This window comes from Ranitomeya imitator, chromosome 2, assembly GCF_032444005.1.
Source record: "Ranitomeya imitator isolate aRanImi1 chromosome 2, aRanImi1.pri, whole genome shotgun sequence".
Lineage (NCBI taxonomy): Eukaryota > Metazoa > Chordata > Amphibia > Anura > Dendrobatidae > Ranitomeya > Ranitomeya imitator.
Window position 1 is genome coordinate 715,535,195 of NC_091283.1, and position 16,178 is coordinate 715,551,372.

General features: G+C 42.7%; 1 protein-coding gene across 1 annotated transcript in view; it reads right to left on the reverse strand.

Moving 5' to 3' along the window:
• LRIT1 (leucine rich repeat, Ig-like and transmembrane domains 1) overlaps positions 1–16,178 on the reverse strand; it is a 73,288-nt gene that overhangs the window by 22,634 nt on the left and 34,476 nt on the right. The window contains exon 4 of the mRNA XM_069753138.1: positions 2,374–2,550. Coding sequence (XP_069609239.1) covers positions 2,374–2,550 — 177 coding nt within the window. The remainder of the gene's footprint in view (positions 1–2,373; positions 2,551–16,178) is intronic.

Below are 16,178 nucleotides of genomic sequence, written 5' to 3' on the forward strand. Positions count from 1 at the left end.
TCTGGTAAGCGAACTATAAGACGCATGACCATTTTATTAAAAAAAATCCTATTTTCCTAACCAAAATTTGTGGTCCATCTTAAGGTCTGGTGCGTCTTATAATCTGCAAAATACTAGATGTATGTGTAGTAGTATTCATGCAATTGTGCTGTTTGTGTGTCTTTGTCCATTTATAGTGACAAATATGCATTAAATGGGCTGCCTACCCCATTGTTATAAAAAAAACTGTATGGCTCAAGTGTGATATAAAAAAAATAGAAAAGTTCCTTGCCAAATCCAAAAGAGAAGATAGCAAAGTAGAATGAGGCCAGCAGGACAGAGAAGTTGGGGAGAGAGTATATATTATAAGAAATGGGTAGAAAATCTCTAAGTACTTCCTAACATATGATGTACTAGTATAAAATAGAGAATAAAAGTAATTTATAGATACTCTACAGTAAGAAATAAGGAGCAAAATTATGTCTAAAAAAATAGGGTACCATGTTTTTCGGATTCTAAGACACACTTTTTTCCCCCAAAATTTGGGGGGAAAATAGGGGTGCATCTTATAATGCGGATATACCTTATAGGCGCGCCGCTGCTGGTGTCCGGTGTTGCTGCTACGGGTGTCTGATGCTGCTGCGCTGTGTCCGATGCTGCTGCTGCACTGTGTCCGGTGCTGCTACTGTGCTGTGTCTGACATTTTGTGAAAGGCCAGAGCCCCCGCAGTTCCATGGCTTTCTGTGTGGTGGACTTTGGATAAATGGCCGTCGGGGGGCGGCGCATGTGCAGATGGAGCCTGCAGCATCATCCCACTCCTGCCTCCACCAGCAGTGACCCTGGGACCCTGCTTCACAGCAGCCACCACCCCCGGTAAGCAATAAGCACATGCATTATAAGAAGCAACACTAGTTTATTAAAAAAATTCCTATTTTTCTCCTCAAAATTTGGGGTGCGTCTTATATTCCGGAGTGCCTTATTATCCGAAAAATACGGCACTAACTAATACTGTTTTCACAAAAAAAGGAAAAGTCATCCCACCACGACAAGGTGCACCCAAGCAGGATTGTTCCTAATAGAGATGGGCGTATACCTAGATGTTGAAGTCCAGCTGAAAAGTTACAAAATTTTCAGGTACGGGTACCAGAACAGTATCTGGACCTGAACCCAGACCCCATTAACTTGAATGGTGGGCCTGAACATCCAGTGTATGCCATGCTGTCATGTGTATGACAGTGCGGCAAACACCGCTTCTAATCGGCAGTGAAATCCTTCACGCCAGTCAGACATCTGCCGTTTCCACACTGTCAAAAGACAGCGTGAGGGCGCATCTATTATTGGAAGTATAAAGTTTACCTCTGGTTACTGGTGTCAGCTGATGGGACTTCCTCCCCATCAGTGGATAACTGCTGTCACTAATAACAGTGAAAGCAGAAGCGGCTGATGGGAGTATTACCAAAGGTCAATGAGGCTGAGTTCCCAGCTGGGTTGAACTGCGGTGACCTCGGTGAGGTCCCTGCTAGTCTCACGGGGATAGGAGACAATAAATGTTACTATATAATTCAATATTGTGGTATTTTCGTATGTACTATAAGTGATTTTATGATCACAGGTTCAAATCCCATAAATAGACTAAAAAAATAAAGTAGAAAAAAGTTTATAAAAAAAAACATAGAACTAAAAAAAAGTATAAAAATTCACATCACCCTACCTTTTCCCGATTCAAAAAGGAAAAAATATATATATAAACAAACATGAGGCCTTGCTGCCTCCGTAAAAGGTCAATCTATGCAAATCTATCAAATCTATAAAATTAAATAACCCGATCAGTAAACGCAAATCATATCTACCCCAATTTATGTCAATAAAAACATCAGCTCACTTCAAAAAAAGCTCTCCTACAGTTCCATTGATGGAAAAGTAAAAATGCTTTGGCTTTCTGAAAATGGTGACAGAAGTGAATTTTTTTTTTTTTTTTTTTTTTTACAAATTTCCATTTTTTTCACCATTTAAATAAAAAAAAAACTATGAAAGGTTGTCATCCCTGCAATCATACTGACGTGAAAAATCATAATGCCAGGTCACTTTTAGAGCAAAATGAATTATGTGTAAACGAAACTCAAAAACTGCTGAATTGCATTTTTGAAAAATTTCATTGCACTGTATGGCAAAATGAAAGACATTTTTCAATATTACAACTTGTGATGCAAATAAACAAGCTCTCATACAACTATGTGGGATGAAAAATTAAAAAGTATAGCTTTTGGGAAAAGGGGAGGAAAAAACTAAAGGGAAAAAAAAAGAAAATCACCTGGTAGGTAAGGGGTTAAATTGGGAAATTTAGAATGAGATAGAAAATGCTATAGCAACACATTACTTACATTGGCTACTTACCACTGTCATTTGGCTCATCAGTTGTGTTGGAGTCAGTGACTAAAACTGAAATGAAGGCTTCTGCCATTCCCAGGTTATTTCTAGCTTTACAGATATATTCACCAGAATCTTTGTAGGTAACAGTAGGTAAGTTGAGCATGGACCAACTCATACCGTCACTTGAAATTTCTTGATGCACTGAAAAACAAAAGAAAACAAGAGCTTTATATATCAATTTCAAATTATTATTATGGATGTTGAGACGGAAATAGGAATGTGAATTGTTATGCAAATGTGCTTTCGCTATCTGTAATTCCAGATTCCCATCAACAATGACTGAGGAAGGTGGTGGTGGAGATGGTTCAGAGGAAACAAATTTATTTTTTGAAAAGTGATCGGTGAAACACATTATGAATCTTAAAAATGGGTGGCAGAGCAAGGGCATCTATCTAACTATCCAATATTCATGTGCAAAATTAAACAGCAAACGTATTTAACCCCTTAGTGACAGAGCCAATTTGGTACTTAAAGGGACACTGTCACCTGGATTTGGAGGGAACAATCTTCAGCCATGGAGGCGGGGTTTTGGGGTTTTTGATTCACCCTTTCCTTACCCGCTGGCTGCATGCTGGCTGCAATATTGGATTGAAGTTCATTCTCTGTCCTCCATAGTACACGCCTGCGCAAAGCAAGATTGCCTTGTGCAGGCATGTACTACGGAGGACAGAGAATGAACTTCAATCCAATATTGCAGCCAGCATGCAGCCAGCGGGTAAGGAAAGGGTGAATCAAAAACCCCAAAACCCCGCCTCCATGGCTGAAGATTGTTCCCTACAAATCCAGGTGACAGTGTCCCTTTAATGACCGAGCCAATTTTTGCAATTCTGACCACTGTCATTTTATGAGGTTATAACTCTGGAACGCTTCAACGGATCCCGCTGATTCTGAGCTTGTTTTTTCGTGACATATTGTACTTCATGCTAGTGGTAACATTTCTTCGATATTACTTGCGATTATTTATGAAAAAAACGGAAATATGGCGAAAATTTTTACAATTTTGCAATTTTCAAACTTTGTATTTTTATGCCCTTAAATCAGAGAGATATGTCACGAAAAATAGTTAATAAATAACATTTTATACATGTCTACTTTACATCAGCACAATTTTGGAAACAAAATTTTTTTTGTTAGGGAGTTATAAGGGTTAAAAGTTGACCAGCAATTTCTCATTTTTACAACACCTTTTTTTTTAGGGACCACATCACATTTGAAGTCATTTTGAGGGGTCTATATGATAGAAAATAACAAAGTGTGACACCATTCTAAAAACTACACCCCTCAAGGTGCTCAAAACCACATTCAAGAAGTTTATTAACCCTTTACGTGCTTCACAGGAACTGAAACAATGTGGAAGGAAAAAAATGAACATTTAACTTTTTTTTGCAAACATTTTAATTCAGAACCATTTTTTTTATTTTCACAAGTGTAAAAACAGAAATGTAACCATAAATTTTGTTAAGCAATTTCTCCTGAATACGACAATAACCCATATGTGAGGGTAAACCACTGTTTGGGTGCACCGCAGAACTTGGAAGTGAAGGAGCACCGTTTGACTTTTTCAATGCAGAATTGGCTGGAATTGAGATCGGACGCCATGTCACGTTTAGAGAGCCCCTGATGTGCCTAAACAGTGGAAACCCCCCACAAGTGACACCATTTTGTAAACTAGACCCCATAAGGAACTTATCTAGATGTGTGGTGAGCACTTTGAACCCCCAAGAGCTTCACAGAAGTTTATAACGTAGAGCCGTGAAAATAAAAAATCGCATTTGTTTACACAAAAATGATTTTTTCGCCCACAAATTCTTATTTTCACAAGGGTAACAGGAGAAATTAGACCACAAAAGTTGTTGTGCGATTTCTCCTAAATACGCCAATACCCCATATGTGGGGGTAAACCACTGTTTGGGTGCACCGCAGAGCTTGGAAGAGAAGGAGTGCTATTTTACTTTTTCAATGTAGAATTGTCTGGAATTGAGATTGGACACCATGTCGCGTTTGGAGAGCCCCTGATGTGCCTAAACAGTGGAAACCCCCCACAAGTGACACCATTTTGTAAACTAGACCCCTTAAGGAACTTATCTAGATGTGTGGTGAGCACTTTGAACCCCCATGTGCTTCACAGAAGTTTATAACGTTGAGCCGTGAAAATAAAAAATCACATTTTTTCTACAAAAATGATCTTTTTGCCCCCAAATTTTTATTTTCACAAGGCTAACAGGAGAAATTAGACCACAAAAGTTGTAGAGCAATTTCTCCTGAGTACGTCGATGCCCAATATGTGGGGGTAAACCACTGTTTGGGCGCACCACAGAGCTTGGAAGAGAAGGAGTGCCGTTTTACTTTTTCAATGTAGAATTGGCTGGAATTGAGATCGGACGCCATGTCAAGTTTGGAGAGCCCCTGATGTGCCTAAACAGTGGAAACCCTCCAAAAGTGACACCATTTTGTAAACTAGACCCCTTAAGGAACTTATCTAGATGTGTGGTGACAACTTTGAATCCCCAAGTGCTTCACAGAAGTTTAGAATGCGAGTCGTGAAAATAAAAAAATATTTTTTTTTCCACAAAAAGATTTTGTAGCCCCCAAGTTTTTATTTTCACAAGGATAACAGGAGAAATTGGACCACTAAATTTGTTGTCCAATTTATCCCGAGTACGCTGATGCCCCATATGTGGGGGTAACCCACTGTTTGGGCGCACAGCAGAGCTCAGAAGGGAGGGAGCACCATTTGACTTTTTGAGCGCAAAATTGGCTGTCGTGTTTGGAGACCTCCTGATGTACCTAAACAGTGGAAACCCCCCAATTCTAGCTCCAACCCTAACCCCAACACACACTTAACCCTAATCCCAACCCGATCCATAATCCTAATCACTAACCCTAACGATAATCACAACCCTTACCCCAAAACAACCCTAATGTCAACCCTAACCATAACCCTAATCAAAACCCTAAATCCAACACACCCCTAATCCTAATCTCAACCCTAACCTCAAACCTAACCCTAATCCCAATACACCCCTAATCACAACCCTAACCTTAACCCTAATCCCAAACCTAACCCTAATCCCAAGCGTAACCCTAATGCCAACCCTAACCCTAATCCAAACCCTAATCCCAATTCTAACCCTAACTTTAACCCCAACCCTAGCCCTAGCCCTAAGGCTACTTTCACACTTGCGTCGCTTGGCATCCGTTGCAATCCATCGTTTTGGACAAAAAACGGATCCTGCAAATGTGCCCGCAGAATGCGTTTTTTGCCCATAGACTTGTATTACCGACGGATCGTGACGGATGGCCACACGTCGCGTCCATCGTGCACTGGATCAGTTGTGTTTTGGCGGACCATTGGCACAAAAAACGTTCAATGTAATGTTTTTTTGTACGTCGTGGCCGTAACTCCGCCCCCTCCTCCCCAGGACATAGATTTGGCAGCGGATGCGTTGAAAAACTACATCCGCTGCCCACGTTGTGCACAATTTTCACAACGTGCGTCGGTATGTCGGGCCGACGCTTTGCCCCGTACCGACATAAGTGTGAAAGAAGCCTAACCCTAAATTTAGCTCCAACCCTAACCCTAAATTTAGCCCCAACCCTAACCCTAAATTTAGCCCAAACCCTAGCCCTAACCCTAACCCTAGCCCTAACCCTAACCCTAATTTTAGCCCCAACTGCTCTTCTCCTGCTGGCCGGCAGATGGCGATAGATGGCGGGCGCACTGCGCATGCGCCCACCATTTTCTATTCCCCGGCAGCCAGGAGGAGCAGCTGGAGGACCCAGGGACACCGGTGAGTATGATAGCGTCCCCGAATCCCCCTATTTCTCTGTCCTCTGATGTGCGATCACATCAAAGGACAGAGAATTACACTTTGCTTTTTTTTTATTTGCGTTCGCCGGTAAACAGTTAATTACCAGTGATCGCAAAACAGGGGTCGGTAAAACCAACCCCGATCATGTTCTTTGGGGTCTCGGCTACCCCCGGCAGCCGAGACCCCACAGATTCTCCCGGTGCCGGCCGGCGGGCACACTGCGCATGCGCCTGCCATTTTGAAGATGCCAGCGCCCATCGGGAGCCACGAGGAGCACCGGGGGAGATAGGTAAGTATTGGGGGGCTATCGGGACCCCACTTCTCTGCCCTCTGATGTGCGATCACATCGGAGGACAGAGAAATTAAAAAGAAATCGCGTTTTTTTTTTTTTTTGCGATCGCCGGTAAACGGTTAATTACCGGCGATCGCAAATGCGGGGTCGGTAAAAAAAACCCCGAATCATGTTCTCTGGGGTCTCGGCTACCCCCGGCAGCCGAGAGCCCAGAGAAAATCCGACTCTGGGGGGCGCTGTGGTTTAAGTACCCTTAGCGGCCGCCGTTAAAAGGCGTATCGGCGGTCATTAAGGGGTTAATTGTTATAGATTTTATGTAAACACATAATTAATAAACTGCACAGCCTTGCAAGCTACAGATCTTCTAGCTGCCCACTGTGATTTACAGTGCTAGACAGTATTGATGCTGAGAAACTTTCTTTCTTGAGGATTCTCAAAAATGAAACCGCTCAGAAAATAGAGTTCATTTTTGGATAACCTTGGTGCCAAGCCATTGCTTCATCACCCCTTGAAAACAGATGGATTGTTCTTCCTAAATAAAGGAATAATTTTTCGACTGCTTGATAAATATAATTTGATGTTGCATAATAATTATGCGAATATCAAACCTGTTGTGCATCCCAAAAAGGTATATCTTTTTCAATCCTATTTGAGAAAGCATTCCTTCTTCACATTCAAAATAGTACAAGAGATAGTTTTTCCATCCATATACACCTTGCTACATTAAAAGTTTAGGTCACTTGGACAGTAAAAAGGCTGTAGTTGCATTACAGAGCTCAAGGAAGTGGTGGTAGAGATTTTTCAGAGGAAGCAATTTATTTTTTGAGAAGTGATTTGTGAAACACATTATGAGTCTTAAAAGTGGGTGGCAGAGCAAGGCGAAGCATTACAAGATTAACGACGGCAACTATTTCATAGGGGCCGATGAACCTGGGTCTCAGTTTTAAAGAAGGGACCTTTAACTTAATAGTCTTTGAGGACAACCACACCAAATCACCAACACACAGGTCCCGGCCCACCAAATGTCTCCAATTACCAATACTCTTATATTTGGACCCCATCTTTCTCAAAATATTAAGAACCCCTTGCCACACTGATGTAATGGGTGAAGAAAAGATTAATCCTCAGGTGCTCCTGAAGAGCGATTCCTATTGAAGAAGCAAAATTGAGATTGAAAACCGTATGGCTCAAAGAGCGGGGACTTGCCAGTAGATTCATGACAATGGTTATTCACAGTGAACTCAACTTGAGGAAAATAAGGCCTCTTTCACATTTCCGTCGGTACGGGTCTGTCGCAATGCGTCGGGCAAACGTACCGACAGACGTTGTGACATTTCTGCACGACGTGGGCAGCGGATGCAGTTTTTTGACGCATCCGCTGCCCATTCTGCAGTCCGGGGAGAAGGGGGCAGAGTTTTGGCCGCACATGCACAGTCAAAAATGGCGGACGCGACACACAAAAAAAGTTACATTGAAATTTTTTGTGACGACGGTCCACCAAAACATGACGGATCCGTCGCACGACGGACGCGCCATGTGGCAATCCATCACGATCCGTTGCTAATACAAGTTTATGGGCAAAAACGCATCCTGCGAGCACATTTGCAGGATCCGTTTTTTCCCCTAAATGACGGATTGCAAAGGATTCAAAAAGACAGAAGTGTGAAAGAGGCCTGCCAGCCAGCAGCCATCCAGCAGCCATCCACCAGCCAGAATCAAGCCTGAGGTCTGCCAATGTACAGCTATATATAAAACCTGTATCCAGCAACCAGCAGGAGGCCTGGCAGTGTGCAGCAAGAAGCCAGCCAGTGTCCAGCTAGAGGCCTGCCAGCCAGTGTGAGTACTGCCATTTTTGCGAGCGTCTCTGTGTGTGTGCGTCTGTGTGTTTGTGTCCGCCTGTGTGCTTTTGTGCATGTGCATCTCTGTGTGTTTGCATGCGCCTGTGTGCTTTCGTGCATGTGCATGCGTTGTGCATGTGTCTGGGTACTTTTGTGCATGTGTGCATCTGTGTGTGTTTGCGTGCGCCTGTGTGCTTTCATGCATGTGCATGCATTGTGCATGCATTTGGGTGCTTTTGTGCATGTTTGCATCTGTGTGTTTGTGTGCACCTGTGTGCTTTTGTGCATGTGCATACGTTGTGCGTTTGGGTGCTTTTGTGCGTGTGCATGCATTGTGCGTGCGTTTGGTTGCTTTTGTGTGTGTGTATGCGTTATGCGTGCGCTTGTGTGCTTTCGTGCGTGTGCATGTGTTTTTGAAGTAATTTTTAAAGGGATCTTTTAAAATCATTTTCAACTGGTGTTTAGACATTTCAGTTTTACATGAGGATATTATTTTTTTTTTTTTTTTTTGGGGTGGGGAGGAAATGGTTTTACAGCTTGCACATACTATTGAAGTAGGTAATCCAGCTCAGACTGGTGTGCCTTGGTTATATTTGTTTTTGGGGTTGTTTCTCAAAACTTTGGTTGTTGGCCTGCATGAACATTGCTCAGATCATTTGAGCAGGGTGGTTATTAAATCTTTAACATTAGCTAGTTTGGGGGTGGGTCTAAGTATAAATTCTTGATATTTACAGATCCACCAGGGACCACTGCTACAAGGGACCGAGCTAGCAGGGACCGAGCCAGCAAGCCACTTTCCTGATGTAAGTATTAAAGACCACAAAGCTTCAAATTCAATTGGTATAGTAGCTTGCAACTGTCTTTATGCTTACAGATACACCAGGGACCAAGCCAGCAGGGACCGAGCCAACAGGGACCGAGCCAGCAGGGACCGAGCCAGCAAGCCACTTTCCTGATGTAAGTATGAAAGACCACAAAGCTTCAAATTAAATTTGTATAGTAGCCTACAGCTGTCTTTATGCTTACAGATACACCAGAGACCGAGCCAGCAGAAAATGTCTTCTTCTGGGAGCCCTCCTCCACAGCGTCTGCGTAGTGAGGTAATTTAAAAAAAAAATTGTTTTTGGTGTTAAAATTTCTGTTAAACACTATATGCATTATGTTTTCACAGGAAGCTGAAGCAGCTGAGGGCCTCTCACAAGGAGACGAGATGGGTGGAGAAACGCAAGGAGCGGGCGTACAGAGTGTAAGTTGTGCCGAATCAGTCGCTTCACACATCACAGTGCACCCAACACATACAAAACAGATCATCATACATCACAGTACACATACAACATACACCTACATCCAACATAATTATTTTTCATTTTTCTTAATCTGCTGCACATGACTGCGTATAGCCCATATGGAACATTTCCCCCGCCCCCCCCACCCCCAGACCAAATTCTGCCACCCCGTCTCATGCTAAATATGCAAAAAGACATGACACATTAAATTCTTTGGAAATTTTTGGCCACAGCGGCCAGTTTATTAACAAACAACAATTAAAAACATTATAACATACAGAATTATCTGAAAACCTGAGGGGGAGGGTTCTTGGAGCTAAAAGATCTGGCATTATATATATATATATATATATATATATATATATATATATATATATATATATATATATATATAGGCAAAAACCAACACTTTTTACCCTCAGCCGTGACCACCAGCTTGAGGGCACCATGTAACCTTTTTTCAGGGCAGACCAAAAACCCGAAAGCTCCCGAGGACAATCCCCGTCCAGAGCGCGTAACCACAAGCCAGATCCACCCCCATCCTTTTTAATTGACCTTCCTCCAATAAACATCACCAACTCCAAGAACCCCGCCCCCCGCCACACTTGCCACTGTGACAATGAGAACTCGTAAAATTATCAAAAAACACCAACCTCACCCACTAACTAATCGCATTAAATACCCTAAACAACCGCCCTAATCGATGCCCCTGAAAACAAAGGGAGGGTGGGTCGGCTTTCTCTGCTGCCTTCCTCCTCGTGACTGCACTTCTTCCCGCACTTTTTCCCCTAACCAGTGATACCCAGCCACCCAGCTCCTCCCCCATTTTTCCCCCAGCCAATCCCCCTCACTAAACTCAAAACATAATATGGGAAAAAACCCTCCCATGGCAACGCAATCATGGGGGGCTTTCATCTAGCTCTGCCCATTCCAGCCCCCCCCCTTGAAGGTCCTCCCAGCAGCTCCCAGAGTCGGCGTTGTAATCGCCGCAGAGGTCAGCCAGTAGTGAGGTTTTTTTTATTTTTCTCTTGGTACTTTTGTGTTTCAGTGTGCTAATTTTTTTTTGCTCTTTCACAGTCTTCACAGCGTGCTCCCGACTCAGATGATGACAGCGGACTTGATGTGGACTGCCTCATCGAGGAGGCAGCTGAGCGGGGGCCGCTGTGGAATATGGCTGACCACAGGCATGCAGATACGTTTGTCACACGTCGGCTCTGGGAGGAAGTATGTAACAACGTTGTAGGCAACTGGGAGGACCTTGACCCAAGGCATCAGACTTGAGAACATACAGTTAGGTCCATATATATTTGGACAGAGACAACATTTTTCTAATTTTGGTTATAGACATTACCACAATGAATTTTAAACAAAACAATTCAGATGCAGTTGAAGTTCAGCCTTTCAGCTTTCATTTGAGGGTATCCAGAATAAAATTGGATGAAGGGTTTAGGAGTTTCAGCTCCTTAACATGTGCCACCCTGTTTTTAAAGGGACCAAAAGTAATTGGACAGATTAAATAATTTTAAATAAAATGTTCATTTCTAGTACTTGGTTGAAAACCCTTTGTTGGCAATGACTGCCTGAAGGCTTGAACTCATGGACATCACCAGACACTGTGTTTCCTCCTTTTTAATGCTCTGCCAGGCCTTCACTGTGGTGGTTTTCAGTTGCTGTTTATTTGTGGGCCTTTCTGTCTGAAGTTTAGTCTTTAACAAGTGAAATGCATGCTCAATTGGGTTGAGATCAGGTGACTGACTTGGCCATTCAAGAATATTCCACTTCTTTGCTTTAATAAACTCCTGGGTTGATTTGGCTTTATGTTTTGGGTCATTGTCCATCTGTAGTTCGAAACGTCGACCAATCAGTTTGGCTGCATTTGGCTGGATCTGAGCACACAGTATGTCTCTGAATACCTCAGAATTCATTCGGCTGCTTCTGTCCTGTGTCACATCATCAATAAACACTAGTGACCCAGTGCCACTGGCAGCCATGCATGCTCAAGCCATTACACTGCCTCCGCCATGTTTTACAGAAGATGTGGTATGCTTTTGATCATGAGCTGTACCACGCCTTCACCATACTTTTCTCTTTCCATCATTCTGGTAGAGGTTGATCTTGGTTTCATCTGTCCAAAGAATGTTCTTCCAGAACTGTGCTGGCATTTTTAGATGTTTTTTAGCAAAGTCCAATCTAGCCTTTTTATTCTGGATGCTTATGAGTGGCTTGCACCGTGCAGTGAATCCTCTGTATTTACTTTCATGCAGTCTTCTCTTTATGGTAGATTTGGATATTGATACGCCTACCTCTTGGAGAGTGTAGTTCACTTGGTTGGCTGTTGTGAAGGGGTTTCTCTTCACCATGGAGATTATTCTGCAATCATCCACCACTGTTGTCTTCCATGGGCACCCAGGTCTTTTTGCATTGATGAGTTCACCAGTGCTTTCTTTCTTTCTCAGGATGTACCAAACTGTAGATTTTGCCACTCCTAATATTGTAGCAATTTCTCGGATGTTTTTTTTCTGTTTTTGCAGCTTAAGGATGGCTTGCTTCACCTGCATGGAGAGCTCCTTTGACCGCATGTTTACTTCACTGCAAAACCTTTCAAATGCAAGCACCACACCTCAAATCAACTCCAGGCCTTTTATCTGCTTAATTGAGAATGCCATAACGAAGGGATTGCCCACACCTGTCCATGAAATAGCCTTGGAGTCAATTGTCCAATTACTATTGGTCCCTTTAAAAACAGTGTGACACATGTTAAGGAGCTGAAACTCCTAACCCCTTCATCCAATTTTATTGTGGATACCCTCAAATGAAAGCTGAAAGTCTGAATTTCAACTGCATCTGAATTGTTTTGTTTAAAATTCATTGTGGTAATGTCTAGAACCAAAATTAGAAAAATGTTGCCTCTGTCCAAATATATATGGACCTAACTGTAAGTAGCCACATTTCAGTAATTTCTGGAGCAGGTCAGAATGTGTTGTACTTAACCCATTTTTTTCTTCGTTCTTCTCTTTCCAGGTGAAAGGGTTATGAAGCGGTGTCGCTCACTCAGGGATCGCTTCAAGAGGGAGTTTAACCAGGAGATGCAGGCCCCGAGTGGCTCAAGAGGACGAAGAAGGCCATGCTATAAATACAGCTGTGCCCTGTCCTTCCTCCGGGAGACAATGCTGAGAAGAAGGTAAATATTCAACAGCCCATTGAATAATTAACCATGTTTACCTGTCTAACTTTTTTTTGTTTCAGGCAGGGCTTTTTCCTATCAATATATTAATTTTTTTTTATTATTTCACAGCACCTTCTGCAGCACTCGGGAGCCTGCTTCTACCTTAGACCCCTCTGGAGCGATCCCACAGGAGTCCGCCACCGTGGGCCATGTCGCTAGATCCCACCCCTCTGATCCTTCATCTGGCCCTTCCGGTACCTCTGCCCCACCCACTTCAACCTCCGCGCTGGAGCATCATCACAGCCTTTGTTACTTGAAGCTGCTGGTGATGATTTAGCGTTCCCTTTACCCCACCCCTCTGATCCTGCCACCTCTAGACCACCATTAGGTTCGGGGCGGCAGTGACAGAGGGGTCAGGAAAGGAGTTATGCTCCTGAGTTCTTGCATCTGATTGCATCCTTCCAGAGCTCTTTCAAGCTTTTGGGAGAGCAAGTGGCTGCTGGGTTCAACATGGTGCAAACACGCATCAGTGAACACAGCTTTCGCTTGGATAGGATGCATTCAGATGCCAGGGAATCTCCAAATAACCTTTTTTTTTCCAATCAATGCTCAGGAGCATGGAAAAGCTAACACTTGACCAGCAGATGCAGATAATGCAAGGCTGCCATGCTGCTCTAGTCGAGATCATCACCCAAGCCCTTCCAACTCCCACACCTCCCCACACAGCCACTGCATCTCCTAGCATCCCTTTCCAAGTCAATTGTCATTTCCCAGCCAAGGGCCAATTCCCAGCCCAGGCCCAATTTCCAGCCCAATTCCCAACACAGGCCCAATCCCCAAAACAGGCCCAATTACCAACACAGGCCCAAGTCCCAACCCAGGCCCAAGTCCCAACCCAGGCCCAAATCCCAACCTAGGCCCAATATCAAACGTCCTCCCCAGTATTTCCTTCCCTGTCAAATTTTCCTTCCCCATTTACTTTGCCATCTACACCAACACCACCCCCTGTCCAACCTGACCTCTATGCTCAGCCTCATGTTTTTTTCCCCACTTCCAGTTCATATCAACCCCAATCCAGTAGGCTTTCCCTCACTATCGACGTGGTCCAACCTTCCAGCCCCTCCGTTAGTATCTCCACCCCACAATTTACAGATTTATGAACTGTAAAATTTGTGTAATAAACATTTGTAAAAATATTTTGTTTAACCCAAAAAGGGTTAAAAAGTGTGTAACCCAAAAAGGATTTTAAAAAATGTGTTTTACCAAAAAAGGATAAAAAAAAGTGTTTAATAAAAATATGTAAAATAAAATTTGGTTTTATTTAAAAACTATTTTATTGTTAACCCCTTTACCCCCAAGGGCGGTTTGCACGTTAATTCTGACCACTGTCCTTTTAAGAGGTTATAACTCTGGAATGCTTCAACGGATCCCGGTGATTCTGACACTGTTTTCTCGTGACATATTGTACTTCATGATAGTGGTAAAATTTCTTTGATATTACTTGCGACTATTTATGAAAAAAACGGAAATATGGCGAAAATTTTTAAAATTTAGCAATTTTCTAATTTTTTATTTTTATGCAATTAAATCACAGAGATATGTCACACAAAATACTTAATAAATAACATTTCCCACATGTCTACTTTACAGCAGCACAATTTTGGAAGTAATTTTTTTTTTTTGTTAGTGTGTTATAAGGGTTAAAAGTTGACCAGCAATTTCTCATTTTTACAACACCATTGTTAGGGACCACATCTCATTTGAAGTCATTTTTAGGGGTCTATATGATAGAAAATTACCAAGTGTGACACCATTCTAAAAACTGCACCCCCCAAACTAAAAACTGCACCCCTCAAGGTGCTCAAAACCACATTCAAGAAGTTTACTAACCCTTCAGGTGTTTCACAGGAATTTTTGGAATGTTTAAATAAAAATGAACATTTAACTTTTTTCACAAAAAATGTATTTCAGCTCCAATTTGTTTTATTTTTTTCCAAAGGTAACAGGAGAAAATGGACCCCAAAAGTTGTTGTACAATTTGTCCTGAGTATGTTGATACCCCATATGTGGGGGTAAACCACTGTTTGGGCGCATGGCAGAGCTCGGAAGGGAAGGAGCGACATTTGACTTTTCAATGCAAAATTGACTGGAATTGAGATGGGACGCCATGTTGCGTTTGGAGAGCCCCTGATGTGCCTAAACATTGAAACCCCCAACAAGTGACACCATTTTGGAAAGTAGACCCCCCTAAGGAACTTATCTAGATGTGTGGTGAGCATTTTGACCAATTAAGTGATTCATAGAAGTTTATAATGCAGAGCCGTAAAAATAAAAAATCATATTTTTTTCACAAAAATGATCTTTTCGCCCCAAATTTTTTATTTTCCCAAGGGTAAGAGAAGAAATTGGACCCCAAAAGTTGTTGTCCAATTTGTCCTGAGTATGCTGATACTCCATATATGGGGGGAACCACCGTTTGGGCGCATTGGAGAGCTCGGAAGGGAAGGAGCGCCATTTGGAATGCAAACTTAGATGGAATGGTCTGCAGGCGTCACATTGCATTTGCAGAGCCCCTAATGTACCTAAACAGTAGAAACCCCCCACAAGTGACCCCCATATTGGAAACTAGACGCCCCAAGGAGCTTATCTAGATGTGTTGTGAGAACTTTGAAGCCCCAAGTGTTTCACTACAGTTTATAACGCAGAGCCGTGAAAATAAAAAATCCTTTTTTTTTCCACAAAAATTATTTTTTAGCCCCCAGTTTTGTATTTTCCCAAGAGTAAGAGAAGAAATTGGACCACAAAAGTTGTTGTCCAATTTGTCCTGAGTATGATGATACCCAATATGTGGGGGGAGTACCACCGTTTGGGTGCATGGCAGAGCTCAGAAGGGAAGGAGCGCCATTTGGAATGCAGACTTGGATGGATTGGTCTGCAGGCGTCACTCACGTTGCATTTGCAGAGCCCCTGATGTAACTAAACAGTATAAACCCCGACAAGTGACCCCATATTGGAAACTAGACCCCCCAAGGAACTTATCTAGATGTATTGTGAGAACTTTGAACCCCCAAGTGTTTCACTACAGTTTATAACGCAGAGCCGTGAAAATAAAAAATCTTTTTTTTTCCATAAAAATTATTTTTTAGCCCCCAGTTTTGTATTTTCCCAAGGGTAAGAGGAGAAATTGGACCCCAAAAGTTGTTGTCCAATGTGACCTGAATACGCTGATACCCCATATGTTGGGGTAAACCCCTGTTTGGGCGCACGGGAGAGCTCGGAAGGGAAGGAGCACAGTTTTACTTTTTCAACGCAGAATTGGCTGGAATTGAAATCGGATGCCATGTCGCATTCGGAGAGCCCCTGATGTGCCTAAAC